Here is a 13,877-nt window from a genome sequence, read left to right as displayed (position 1 = left end):
CTTGTTGGAATGTACCTAGCCTATACTTGGAACATCTCCTCCTTTAAGATCACCCATTGTTCCGTTACAGTTTTTCCGGTCAGTCTTTGGTTCCATTTTACCCTGGCTAGATCCTTTCGCATCCCGTTGAAGTTAGCCTTATTCCAGTTTAGAAGTTCCACTCTAGATTGTTCCTTGCTCCTCTCCATTGCTAATCTAAATCTTATGATACGATGATCACTCGTACCCAAGTGTTCTCCCACAGACACTTGGTCGACCTGGCCCACCTCATTCCCGAGCACCAGATCCAGAAATGCCTCCTTCCTAGTTGGGCCAAGAACATATTGGTCAAGGAAATTCTCCTGAACACATTCCAGAAATTCCTCCCCCTCCTTTCCCTTTACCCTAGCATTATCCCAATCGATAGTTGAGTAATTAAAGTCCCCCAATATCATCACTCTATAGCTCTTGCATATCTCTGCGATTTCCCTGCAGATTTGCTCCTCTACCTCCCTCTCACTATTTGGAGGCCTGTAGAATACCCCCAATAGCATGATGATGCCCTTTTTGCTCCTCAATTCTAACCAAATGGATTCTGTCCTTGCCCCCTCAAGAACATCCTCCCTTTCCAACACAACAATGTCTTCCCTAATCAGCACCGCCACCCCACCTTACTTTTTTCCTTCCCTATCTTTTCTGAACACCTTGTACCCTTGAATATTAAGTGCCCAGTCCTCACCGTTTCTGAGCCACATTTCCGTTATTGCCATAAAATCATATTGCCACACAGCTAATTGTGCTTGTAGCTCACCAACCTTATTCACCACACTTTGTGCGTTTACGTACATGCATTCTAAACTCATTTTTGAATTTTTCGTAGTCTTTCTTAGTCTGCTGCTATCTAATGTGGTACTACTTCCGCCTCTAGTACTACTTTCTTCTCTAGTACTATCCAATACACTCACTCTTTTATGCACCTTATTCCTCTTTTCTACTCCTATATGCTGGTGCCCATCCCCCTGCCAAGTTAGTTTAAACCCTCCCCAACAGTACTAGCAAACTTCCCTGTGAGAATATTGGTCTCTGCTCTGTTGAGGTGTAACCCGTCCAGCTTGTATAGGTCCCACCTTCCCCAGAAACGGTCCCAATGCCTCAGGAATCTAAGGCCCTCCCTCCTGCACCATCTCTCCAGCCACGTATAAACTCTGCCTGCAGGACCTCATTCCTCTTTCTGCCTATGTTGTTGGCACCGATATGGATAATGACCTCTAGCTGTTCACCCTCCCCCCTCAGAGTGTCCTGCAGCTGCTCAATGACATCCTTGACTCTGGCACCAGGGAGGCAACATACCATCTTAGAGTCACGTGTATGGCCACAGAAACGCCTGTCTGCTCCCCCACCACGATTGCTCGTCCACTCTTTTTCCTCCCCCCCTGTGCAGCTGAGCCATCCGTGGTGCCGTGGACTTGACTCTGGCTGCACTCCCCAGAGGAACCATCACCCTCACCAGTACTCAGAACAGAATACTGGTTGGAGAGCGCGATGCACTCTAGGGATGCCTGCACTACCTGCCTGGTCCTCCTTTTCTTTCTGGCGGTCACCCATTCCCTCTCTGCCTGCATACTCTTAAGCTGCGGGGTGACCACCTCTAGAAATGTGCTATCCACGTAACTCTCAGCCTCGCGGATGCTCCGCAGTGACTCCAGCCGCCGCTTCAATTCCGAAACCTAGAGCTCGAGTTGCTGTAGCTGATGACACTTCCCGCACATGTAGTCGTCCAGGCTACACGGAGCATCCAGGACTTCCCACATGGCACAGGATGTGCACTTCACAGGACTGAGCTGCCCTGCCATGCCTCTAGTTAATAGACTAAGAACTAATCCAGCAGAAATAAACTTAAAACTTAACAAAAAAACACTCCCCAGCTACTCACCAATCAGCTCTTTTCCCACCACCGAGGTTAGGCTGACCGGCCTGTAATTATTCGGTCTATCCCTTTCTCCCTTTTTAAACAATGGTACCACGTTAGCAGTCCTCTAGTCCTTCGGCACCACACCTGTAGCCAGAAAGGATTGGAAAATGATGGTTAAAGCCTCTGCTATTTCCTTTCTTACTTCTCTTAACAGTCTGAGATACATTTCATCCGGTCCTGGGGATTTAAACACTTTCAAAGATGCTAAACCCTTTAATACTTCCTCTTTCACTATGTTTATTTCATCCAATATTTCACACTCCTCCTCCCTGATCGCAATGTCTGCATCGTCCCTCTCTTTTGTGAAAACAGATGCAAAGTATTCATTAAGAACCATACCCATGTCTTCCGCCTCCACACACAGGTTACCTTTATGGTCCCTAACAGGCCCTACTCTTACTTTAGTTATCCTCTTGCTTTTAATGTATTTATAAAAGATCTTTGGGTTTTCCTTGATTTTACTCGCCAATGATTTTTCATGCCCTCTCTTTGCTTTCCTAATTTCCTTTTTAATTCCACTCCTGCACTTTCTATACTCCTCTAGGATTTCTGCAGTACTGAGCCCTCGGTATCTGTTATAAGCTTCCCTTTTTTTCTTTATCCTACCCTGTATGCCCCTTGACATCCAGGGAGCTCTAGATTTGTTAGTCTCACCCTTTTTCTTTAAGGGAACATACTTGCTCTGAACCCTCACTATCTCCTCCTTGAATGCCTCCCACTGCTCTGACACTGATTTACCTTCAAGTTTCTGTCTCCAGTCCACTTTTTTCCCATCTCAGCTTAGTAAATTAGCTTTTCCCCAATTGAGAACTTTTATTCCTGGTCTGTCCTTCTCCTTTTCTATAACTACCCTAAATCTAACTGAATTATGATCACTACCACCAATATGCTCTCCCACTGATACCCTTTCCACCTGCCCAGCTTCATTCCCTAAGACCAGGTCCAGAACTGCCCCCTCTCTTGTTGGGCATGCAAGTACTGGCTAAAAAAATTCTCCTGAATGCATTTTAAGAATTCTGCTCCCCCTATACCTTTCACACTAATTTTTTCACTGTTAATATTAGGGAAGTTGAAATCCCCTACTATTACTGCCCTATTTTAACACATCTGAAGAAATGTGCCTCCATATTTGCTCTTGTATCTCCCTCTGACTATTTGGGGGTCTATAGTACACTCCCAGCAGTGTGATTGCCTCTTGTTTGTTTTTCAGTTCAACCCATATGGCCTCATTTGATGATCCTTCTAAGATATCATCCCCCCTCACAACTGTAATTGTTTCTTTAATCAATATTGCGACCCCCCTCCTTTTTTATCCCCCTCTCTATCTCGTCTGAAAACTGAGTTCCCATTCCTGCCCTTCTTTCAGCCATGTTTCAGGAATAGCTATAATATCATACTCCCACGTGTCTATCTGTGCCCTCAGCTCATCTGCTTTATTCCCTAGACTCCTTGCATTGAAGTATATGCCATTTAGCACTGCCAGACTCCCTTGTCTATTATTTAGCCTTTGTTTCCTCTGCCTTCCAAACTTGCTTACTAATTTTCTGCCTTCCATTTCCAGTTTTGCTTCTCTCCTTTCTGAATCTACTCTCCGGTTCCCATCGCCCTGCCAAGCTAATTTAAACCCTCCCCAACAGCACTAGCAAACCCCACCACAAGGATATTGGTCCTGGTTCTGTTGAGGTGCAACCCATCTGGCTTGTACAGGTCCCACCTCCCCCAGAATTGGTTCCAAAGCCTCAGGAATCCAAAGCCCTCCCTCCTGCACCATCTCTCCAGCCACGCATTCATCTGTTCTATCCTCCTATTTCTATACTCACTAGCGCGTGGCACCAGGAGTAACCCGGAAATGACTGCCTTTGAGGTCCTGCTTTTTAATCTCTTTCTTAGCTCCCTAAAATCTGCCTGCAGGACCTCATCCTTCTTTCTACCTATGTCGTTGGTAGAGGGGTCAACAACCAGGGGGCATAGATTTAAAGTAATTGTTGGGGAGATTTCGAGGGGATTTGAAGGGAAATTTCTTCATCCAGAGGGGGGTGGGGGTCTGGAATTCACTGCCTGAAAGGGTGGTAGAGGCAGAAACCCTCACCACATTTAAGAAGCGCTTGGATATGCACTTGAAGTGCCGTAACCTACAAGGCTACGGACCAAGAGCTGGGAAGTGGGATTAGGCTGGAGAGCTCTTTGTCGGCCGGCATGGACATGATGGCCTGAAATGGCCCCTTCCGTGCTGTAAATTTCTATGATTCTATGAATCAGCTGTAGTCTACACAGGAATTTCTTGTTTTCAAACTTCAAATCCTTGATGACAATGTCCTTAGAATAAACCTTTTAACAAGCATAAAGATAGAGATCATCATAACCAATTAAACACCCAGCTGCCAGCATGCTTTCCCGGGTTCCCACAGACACTCAGGCTGATCCAAAGCCACTAACCCTGTTGCTTCCTATGGAGCTGCTCCAGGATGCATGAGGAGCTCACTGTTGGTGACTTCATGGAATGGCCTAGCAGGGAAAAAGACCTAGGGCTAGATTTTCGTGGAGCCATCAGACGGGGTTTTAGGCATGTGGGGGGGGGAAAATCCCGAATTTGGGGGTCCCGACACCATCCCGCCCAAAACCCCGCCCCACGTAAGTTTCAGGGGCGGCGGGTACCCGCCCTGCACTGGGACCCGCCGAAACCAGGCGGGAAGGGATTAGTGCCAATTAACTGCCTGTTAACAGGTAGTTAACAGGCAGTTTTTAGCCTAATCCCTATTTTGAGGGGCTTCGTGTGGGTTTCCCGACAACTCCAAACCACGCCAGGTTAGAGCAGGCGGGCCGTTGGGTTGAAGGAGTTGGAGGGGTCGCGATGTCGGTGCTCAGGTGAGTGATGGGTGCATGAGTGCAAAGGTAAGTGTGTTTGGTGTGTCTAACGTGTGTAAAGAAGTTTTACTTACTTGTACTTACCTTAACAGCCTTTCTTCCTGTAGGCGTCGGGAGCGCATCACTCAGCTGGAACTGAAAGCTGAATGGCTGCGATCTGTCAAAAGTGACAGCCTTCAGCTTTGAGTGCCGGTGAGAGTTCTAACTGAGTCTGTGCAGAAGGACTCATGTTAGAACTCAGAGTGCCAGTGTTTCATAGCTTCAAATAGCTGTGAAATGCTGATATTTCATCTGTCAAAAACTCTTGACAGATGAAATTGCAGTCTGTGATGTCACCTGTTGCCGGGTGGCCCTTAATTGGCCTGCTGAGCCCGCTGGGCGGGCTCAACAAGGTCAATCAAGGGAAAATCGCGCGGATTGGCCGGACGTCGAAGTAGGCGGGTTAAAAAAAAATAACACTTTAAAAATAATATATCAAACCAGATTTTGCAAAGTTTTTCATTTACAGTGCAAAATCAGGCAATATTTTGAATATAAAATTCTCCCCTCGTCTTACTGTCATCTTTAAAGTATGCAATAATTCTGGAATTTGAATCGAACTCACTGAATTTAATGAGCTCAATTATGTTCACATTTGCAGGTATTCCAAAGTCCTGTAGCATTACACAAACCACAACCTATATCAACCACCATGGATGTCGATCTGAACAAAAAGTGTCGATGACTTACTGTGGAGGACGCTGTATGACGTATTCTATGTACGTATAGAGAAACATGAGAGTGAGAGTCTGAGAGAAAGATAAGAAGCACAGGCCAAGACAAACATCATGGAGTGAGCCATAATTTGGCTGAAACATGAGTTAGAAAGAGTTAAATATTACAAGAAACATGAGATACAGAGCACCGAGTCTGAGAGAAACATCAGGGAGAAGTCTTGACGAAGGGTTTCGACCAGAAACGTTGATTCTATTTCTCTCTCCACGTATGTTGCCTGGCTTGCTGAGTTTTTCCAGCATTTTCTGTTGTTATCAGGGAGAGAGTGTTGAGGCAGGGAAGAACATCATGAAATGAGCACAGTCTGCGGGAAATAAAAGGGAGAGAGCACAGAGTCTGGGAAACGAGGGAGAGAGCACAGAGAGTGGGAAACAAGAGGGAGAGAGCACAGAGTCTGGGAAATAACAGGGAGAGAGCACAGAGTCTGGGAAACAGGGAGAGAGCACAGAGTCTGGGAAATAACAGGGCGAGAGCACAGAGTCTGGGAAACAGGGAGAGAGCACAGAGTCTGGGAAACAGGGAGAGAGCTCAGAGTCTGGGAAACGGAGAGAGCACAGAGTCTGTGAAACAAGGGGGAGAGAGCACAGAGTCTGGGAAACAGGGAGAGAGCACAGAGTCTGGGAAACGGAGAGAGCACAGAGTCTGGGAAACAAGAGGGAGAGAGCACAGAGTCTGGGAAACAGGGAGAGAGCACAGAGTCTGGGAAACAAGAGGGAGAGAGCACAGAGTCTGGGAAATAACAGGGAGAGAGCACAGAGTCTGGGAAACAGGGAGAGAGCAGAGAGTCTGGGAAATAACAGGGCGAGAGCACAGAGTCTGGGAAACAGGGAGAGAGCTCAGAGTCTGGGAAACGGAGAGAGCACAGAGTCTGGGAAATAACAGGGATAGAGCACAGAGTCTGGGAAACAGGGAGAGAGCACAGAGTCTGGGAAACAAGAGGGAGAAGAACAGAGTCTGGGAAACAGGGAGAAGAGCGCACAGAGTCTGGGAAACAACATGGAGAGAGCACAGAGTCTGGGAAACAGGGAGAGAGCACAGAGTCTAGGAAACAAGAGGGAGAGAGCACAGAGTCTGGGAAACAGGGAGAGAGCACAGAGTCTGGGAAACAGGGAGAGAGCACAGAGTCTGGGAAACAGGGAGAGATCACAGAATCTGGGAAACAACAGGGAGAGAGCACAGAGTCTGGGAAACAGGGAGAGAGCGCAGAGTCTGGGAAACAGGGAGAGCGCACAGAGTCTGGGAAACAGGGAGAGAGCACAGACTCTGGAAAACAGGGAGATAGCACAGAGTCTGGGAAACAACAGGGAGAGAGCACAGAGTCTGGGAAACAGGGAGAGAGCACAGAGTCTGGGAAACAGGGAGAGAGCACAGAGTCTGGGAAACAAGAGGGAGAGAGCACAGAGTCTGGAAAACAGGGAGATAGCACAGAGTCTGGGAAACAACAGGGAGAGAGCACAGAGTCTGGGAAACAGGGAGAGAGCACAGAGTCCAGGAAACAAGAGGGAGAGAGCCCAGAGTCTGGGAAACGGAGAGAGCACAGAGTCTGGGAAACAGGGAGAGAGCACAGAGTCTGGGAAACAACAGGGAGAGAGCACAGAGTCTGGGAAACAGGGAGAGAGCACAGAGTCTGGGAAACAGGGAGAGAGCACAGAGTCTGGGAAACAACAGGGAGAGAGCACAGAGTCTGGGAAACAGGGAGAGAGCACAGAGTCTGGGAAACAAGAGGGAGAGAGCACAGAGTCTGGGAAACAGGGAGAGAGCGCAGAGTCTGGGAAACAGGGAGAGAGCACAGAGTCTGGGAAACAGGGAGAGAGCGCAGAGTCTGGGAAACAGGGAGAGAGCACAGAGTCTGGGAAACAGGGAGAGAGCACAGAGTCTGGGAAATAACAGGGAGAGAGCACAGAGTCTGGGAAATAACAGGGAGAGAGCACAGAGTCTGGGAAATAACAGGGAGAGAGCACAGAGTCTGGGAAACAGGGAGAGAGCACAGAGTCTGGGAAACAGGGAGAGAGCACAGAGTCTGGGAAACAGGGAGAGAGCACAGAGTCTGGGAAACAGGGAGAGAGCACAGAGTCTGGGAAACAGGGAGAGAGCACAGAGTCTGGGAAATAACAAGGAGCAAGCACAGAGTCTGGGAAACAGGGAGAGAGCACAGAGTCTGGGAAACAGGGAGAGAGCACAGAGTCTGGGAAATAACAGGGAGACAGCACAGATTCTGGGAAACGGAGAGAGCACAGAGTCTGGGAAATAACAAGGAGAGAGCACAGAGTCTGGGAAACAGGGAGAGAGCACAGAATCTGGGAAACAGGGAGAGAGCACAGAGTCTGGGAAACAGGGAGAGAGCACAGAGCCTGGGAAACAGGGAGGGAGCACAGAGTCTGGGAAACAGGGAGAGAGCACAGAGTCTGGGAAACAGGGAGAGAGCACAGAGTCTGGGAAACAGGGAGAGAGCTGAGTCTGGGAAATAACAGGGAGAGAGCACAGAGTCTGGGAAACAGGGAGAGAGCACAGAGTCTGGGAAATAGGGAGAGAGCACAGAGTCTGGGAAACAACAGGGAGAGAGCACAGAGTCTGGGAAACAGGGAGAGAGCACAGAGTCTAGGAAACAAGAGGGAGAGAGCACAGAGTCTGGGAAACAGGGAGAGAGCACAGAGTCTGGGAAACAGGGAGAGAGCACAGAGTCTGGGAAACAGGGAGAGAGCACAGAGTCTGGGAAATAACAGGGAGAGAGCACAGAGTCTGGGAAACAGGGAGAGAGCAAAGAGTCTGGGAAACAGGGAGAGAGCTCAGAGTCTGGGAAACAGGGAGAGAGCACAGAGTCTGGGAAATAACAGGGAGAGAGCACAGAGTCTGGGAAACAGGGAGAGAGCACAGAGTCTGGGAAACAGGGAGAGAGCACAGAGTCTGGGAAACAGGGAGAGAGCACAGAGTCTGGGAAACAGGGAGAGAGCACAGAGTCTGGGAAACAACAGGGAGAGAGCACAGAGTCTGGGAAACAGGGAGAGAGCACAGAGTCTGGGAAACAGGGAGACAGCACAGAGTCTGGGAAACAACAGGGAGAGAGCACAGAGTCTGGGAAACAGGGAGAGAGCACAGAGTCTGGGAAACAACAGGGAGAGAGCACAGAGTCTGGGAAACAGGGAGAGAGCACAGAGTCTGGGAGACAGGGAGAGAGCACAGAGTCTGGGAAATAACAGGGAGAGAGCACAGAGTCTGGGAAACAGGGAGAGAGCACAGAGTCTGGGAAATAACAGGGAGAGAGCACAGAGTCTGGGAAACAGGGAGAGAGCACAGAGTCTGGGAAACAGGGAGAGAGCACAGAGTCTGGGAAACAGGGAGAGAGCACACAGTCTGAGAAACAGGGAGAGAGCACAGAGTCTGGGAAATAACAAGGAGCGAGCACAGAGTCTGGGAAACAGGGAGAGAGCACAGAGTCTGGGAAACAGGGAGAGAGCACAGAGTCTGGGAAATAACAGGGAGAGAGCACAGAGTCTGGGAAACCGGGAGAGAGCACAGAGTCTGGGAAATAACAAGGAGAGAGCACAGAGTCTGGGAAACAGGGAGAGAGCACAGAATCTGGGAAACAGGGAGAGAGCACAGAGTCTGGGAAACAGGGAGAGAGCACAGAGCCTGGGAAACAGGGAGAGAGCACAGAGTCTGGGAAACAGGGAGAGAGCACAGAGTCTGGGAAACAGGGAGAGAGCTCAGAGTCTGGGAAACCGGGAGAGAGCACAGAGTCTGGGAAATAACAGGGAGAGAGCACAGAGTCTGGGAAACAGGGAGAGAGCACAGAGTCTGGGAAACGGAGAGAGCACAGAGTCTGGGAAACAGGGAGAGAGCACAGAGTCTGGGAAACAACAGGGAGAGAGCACAGAGTCTGGGAAACAGGGAGAGAGCACAGAGTCTAGGAAACAAGAGGGAGAGAGCACAGAGTCTGGGAAACAGGGAGAGAGCACAGAGTCTGGGAAACAGGAGGGAGAGAGCACAGAGTCTGGGAAACAGGGAGAGAGCACAGAGTCTGGGAAACAACAGGGAGAGAGCACAGAGTCTGGGAAACAGGGAGAGAGCACAGAGTCTGGGAAACAGGGAGAGAGCACAGAGTCTGGGAAACAGGGAGAGAGCACAGAGTCTGGGAAACAGGAGGGAGAGAGCACAGAGTCTGGGAAACAGGGAGAGAGCACAGAGTCTGGGAAACAACAGGGAGAGAGCACAGAGTCTGGGAAATAACGGAGAGAGCACAGAGTCTGGGAAACAGGGAGAGAGCACAGAGTCTGGGAAACAGGGAGAGAGCACAGAGACTGGGAAACAGGGAGAGAGCACAGAGTCTGGGAAACAGGGAGAGAGCACAGAGTCTGGGAAACAGGGAGAGAGCACAGAGTCTAGGAAACAGGGAGAGAGCACAGAGTCTGGGAAACAGGGAGAGAGCACAGAGTCTGGGAAACAGGGAGAGAGCACAGAGTCTGGGAAATAACAAGGAGAGGAAGAGTGCAGTCTGAGCAAAACATTAGCCAGATAATCAAGTCTAAGAGAAAAACTAGTGACTGAGCACTGTTTGCTAGAGAAACATTAGAGAGGGAGTGCACAGTTTGGGAGAAACGTCTGTGAGAAATATCAGACAGTTTGCAGTCAGTCTGGGCAAAATTCTCAGCCTGAGAGAACCGTTGGGAAGAAAATCTTTTGAGTCTGAAGTAACGTTGTGTATTATTTACTGGAAGTAAAATGACTGTGATTTGGGACAGAAGAACAGCTAGAAGAGATAGTTGGCACAAAGCAAGATACAGCTGAGACAGTGGCCAATTTTAACTGTCCCCGATTGCTTGGAATGGTGCAGTTAAGATTGACCAGCTCTATTTGCAGCTCTGTTCCTGCCGATCTGTGATTATTGCCTCTGGTTTTGGCAGCAGTTGAGGCTCCCACTGGATTTCAGCAGGTGAACCTGTTGGGAAGCAAGTGAGGAAATGGCCAGGAAGCTGACCAGTGACATTCAAATGATTCGCAGCTGTTAAAATCTACTGGGCCTCCAATGAAGACTCCTGTGCAGAATCGCTGTCTGCTCCTGCTGGCTTCCTGGCAAGAGCTAAAAGCAGCCCAATTATCTTAAGTATTTTTTATTTGGGGCAGGATTATCCTCATTGTTACATTGTTAGCCTGGTCCATGTGCTATGCCTCTGTCCTTGAATTGTTTTAGGTTTACAGATTCCATCTAAATAAAAAATGTGGTCAGGAGGCTGAAACTAGTCAACTGCTTCCCTGGTCTGGAATGTGAGGAGTTGACTGATTCTACAGCCTGTTTCGGAAAGAAACAAGAGGGTTGGTGGAAATTGTGGGCCATGGCCCCATGGAGCATAGTTTTCTGGGGAGACAGGTGCTATTAATGGGGTCTCTAAGATCAAAAGATTAAGCTTGTATGGGGGCAGACTGGCAGAAATGAAATGAAAATCGGGCAAGATCTATAACAGGCAAGGCAATCCGTTTCGCCAGTTTTCCACCCAAGCGGTGAAGATAGAAATGACCTCCTGTGTTTTTGGACATGACTTGGAATCCAGAACACTATGTTGTGTCCTTGAAGGTAAGGTGAATGACATCAAGGAGCATACACACAGACTGTAGAGTTGTTTGGGTGAGCCAGTGGTCCTGTTCCACATGGGAACTAACTACACTGCACTTTCGGTAAGGTAACAGGGGCAGAGCAGGAGCAGCTCTGAGGAAATTCAGAGGGACCTTGGCTCGACCCAAGTGTAGTCTTCAGGTGAAGCAGGGCTAGCGGTTGGGGGAAAATAGGATCATTGCTCATTTTGAATTTAAACATCCTGGGCTAGATTTTCGTGGAGCCGTCAGGCGGGGTTTCAGGCGTGTGGGGGGGAAAATCCCGAATTTAGGGGTCCCGACACCATCCCGCCCAAAACCCCGCCCCATGTAAGTTTCAGGGGCGGCGGGTACCCGCCCCGCAGTGGGACCCGCCGAAACCAGGTGGCAAGGGATTAGTGCCAATTAACTGCCTGTTAACAGGTAGTTAACAAGCAGTTTTTAGCCTAATCCCTATTTTGAGGGGTTTCGTGTGGGTTTCCCCGATGGCTCCAAACCACGCCAGGTTAGAGCAGGCGGGCCGTCGGGTTGAAGGAGTTGGAGGGGTCGCGATGTCGGTGTTCAGGTGAGTGATGGGTGCATGAGTGCAAAGGTAAGTGTGTTTGGTGTGTCTAAAGTGTGTAAAGAAGTTTTACTTACCTTATCAGCCTTTCTTCCTGTAGCCATAAGGAGCGCATCACTCAGCCGGAACTGAAAGCTGAATGGCTGCGATCTGTCAAAAGTGACAGCCTTCAGCTTTGAGTGCCGGTGAGAGTTCTAACTGAGTCTGTGCAGAAGGACTCATGTTAGAACTCAGTGTTTCATAGCTTCAAATAGCTGTGAAACGCTGATATTTCATCTGTCAAAAACTCTTGACAGATGAAATTGCAGTCTGTGACGTCACCTGTTGTCGGGTGGCCCTTAATTGGCCTGCTGAGCCCGCTGGGTGGGCTCAACAAGGTCAATCAAGGGAAAATCGCGCGGATTGGCCGGACGTCGAAGTAGGCGGGTCAAAAACCCGAAAGGGGAAGTCCCGCCTTCTTCCCAACAGGTTCGGGAAAATCTACCCCTCTGTCTTTATTTTCATACATTTCTGTTATAAATGTCTATGTCCACAATTATAATAGAAACAGTCTATGTAAACTTGTTATGCTACAGTTACACCCAGGTGGCAGTCAGTCCTCTGTTTAAAGTCATTTCCTAATTTTTGTATTTCCATTACAAATTCCTGTGTCCTACGTCCACATTTATAATGAACACTAGCTTTGTCAATTTGCCGCACCGTAATCACACTGGTGATGCTGCAGTGCCTCCGCTGGGGCAGGGATTAATGGCAGCAGGACATAGACAGTTAAAAATGTGAAAATAGACATTTATAATCAAAGAAATTGACAGGATGTGCATGCAGATCTAATATTTTTGATGTAGTACTAGTTGATAGATCGATAATTTATTTTTGTATATCTAGACGCCAATAATCTAAGTAATATTTCCTCTTGGTTCTCTGACAGATATTCTGCTGAAGCAAATATGATTTCACATAACTGCACCTGCTGTCAGGAGTTAGCAACCGGCAAGCAAAATATCACGTTACTTTGTCCAGATGACACAACAATTGAGTTCACCTACACCTATGTAACGGAGTGCGGCTGTGTATCTATAGAATGTGGAGAACCCACCAAGCAGTTGCCGGAGCCTCCAGCTCATAAGGTGGCCCCCAGTAAATTGAAGAAGAACAAAGGTTAGAAAGTATAGAAAATATGGGCTCTTAGATACTCCCGTAAATTCACTAAATCCTTCAGTACAATTTTAAGACTGTTTCTACCATTTTTAAATTAAACACTGTAATATATTTTTTTCCATCATTTCTTGTTCTTGTGATCAATTCAAAAGGGTCCACAAAGCTAGATAGAGCTGAAACATGTACTTCATCCTCTCTGGGACATAATCCCATGCATCAGCCTGCTGACTGACATGGCAACACTGTTAGTCACTGCCTAAAGCTATACAGTTAGATTAAAAACAGCAATCTGCTACTTCAGTTCTGTTTAGTTTGTGTCTTATTTTGATGGCAGTGTTTCTACCTGTTGCTTTGTAAAGAAATGTACTTGTAAGAACAACTAAAAAGCTGTATCCGCAAGAGTTACAGAGCTATGGTGGCAAATGTTATATAAAGATGGGGTTTCCAGCAACTGCACGTGTGGTTACCATCTTAATAAACTGCTTTAAATTGCTACTCTACATGAGGATGGCCATTGCAATGAGAGCCATAAATAAGCAGCGCTATTAGAATCTAGTACTACATGGCCCACGACCTATGACTGTTCCTTCAGGTTGCTGGTAAATGAAGTGTCATCTCACCCTTGCTTTTCATGCTTGGTATTTGTACAGGCATTCTGATTACAAGTAAACCTCCTTTCTTTGAGCTTTTCTGTGATCTCTTCCATTAGTTTCAATAATAATGGTCAATAAAAGCAAATCAACTGCACTTGTTGTCTGAGCTTTCATTAATTGACTTGTTTTACTCTGTGACACCAAGCCCTGCATTCTATTTGACAGTGGATTCAACATTAGATATGTACAAGAAAAGAATCATCTTTTTATGAGGTTTAATCCTCAGGCTACTGAGCATGTCAAAAGAGATGTTGCTTTAAGCAGACCTTTCTGTTGGGCCAAGGTACAGCAATCAATTCAAACACTCTTCTTTCAGCTCTGGACATTG

At 47.8% G+C, this 13,877-nt stretch overlaps 1 protein-coding gene across 2 annotated transcripts in view; it reads left to right on the top strand.

Annotated features, from left to right (window-relative positions):
• LOC147106544 (intestinal mucin-like protein) overlaps positions 1 to 13,643 on the top strand; it is a 118,828-nt gene extending 105,185 nt beyond the window's left edge. For both annotated transcript variants that reach the window (XM_086007496.1, XM_086007497.1), the window contains 2 exons: positions 5,457 to 5,574; positions 12,667 to 13,643. In XM_086007496.1, the coding sequence (XP_085863622.1) occupies positions 5,457 to 5,574; positions 12,667 to 12,901 (353 nt within the window). In that variant the 3' untranslated portion in view covers positions 12,902 to 13,643. The remainder of the gene's footprint in view (positions 1 to 5,456; positions 5,575 to 12,666) is intronic.
• Positions 13,644 to 13,877: the final 234 nt, after the last annotated feature.

Source organism: Somniosus microcephalus, chromosome 15, assembly GCF_052327205.1.
Source record: "Somniosus microcephalus isolate GS21.2 chromosome 15, FLI_Smic_1.0, whole genome shotgun sequence".
Lineage (NCBI taxonomy): Eukaryota > Metazoa > Chordata > Chondrichthyes > Squaliformes > Somniosidae > Somniosus > Somniosus microcephalus.
This window is presented reverse-complemented; position numbering and strand designations above follow the sequence as displayed.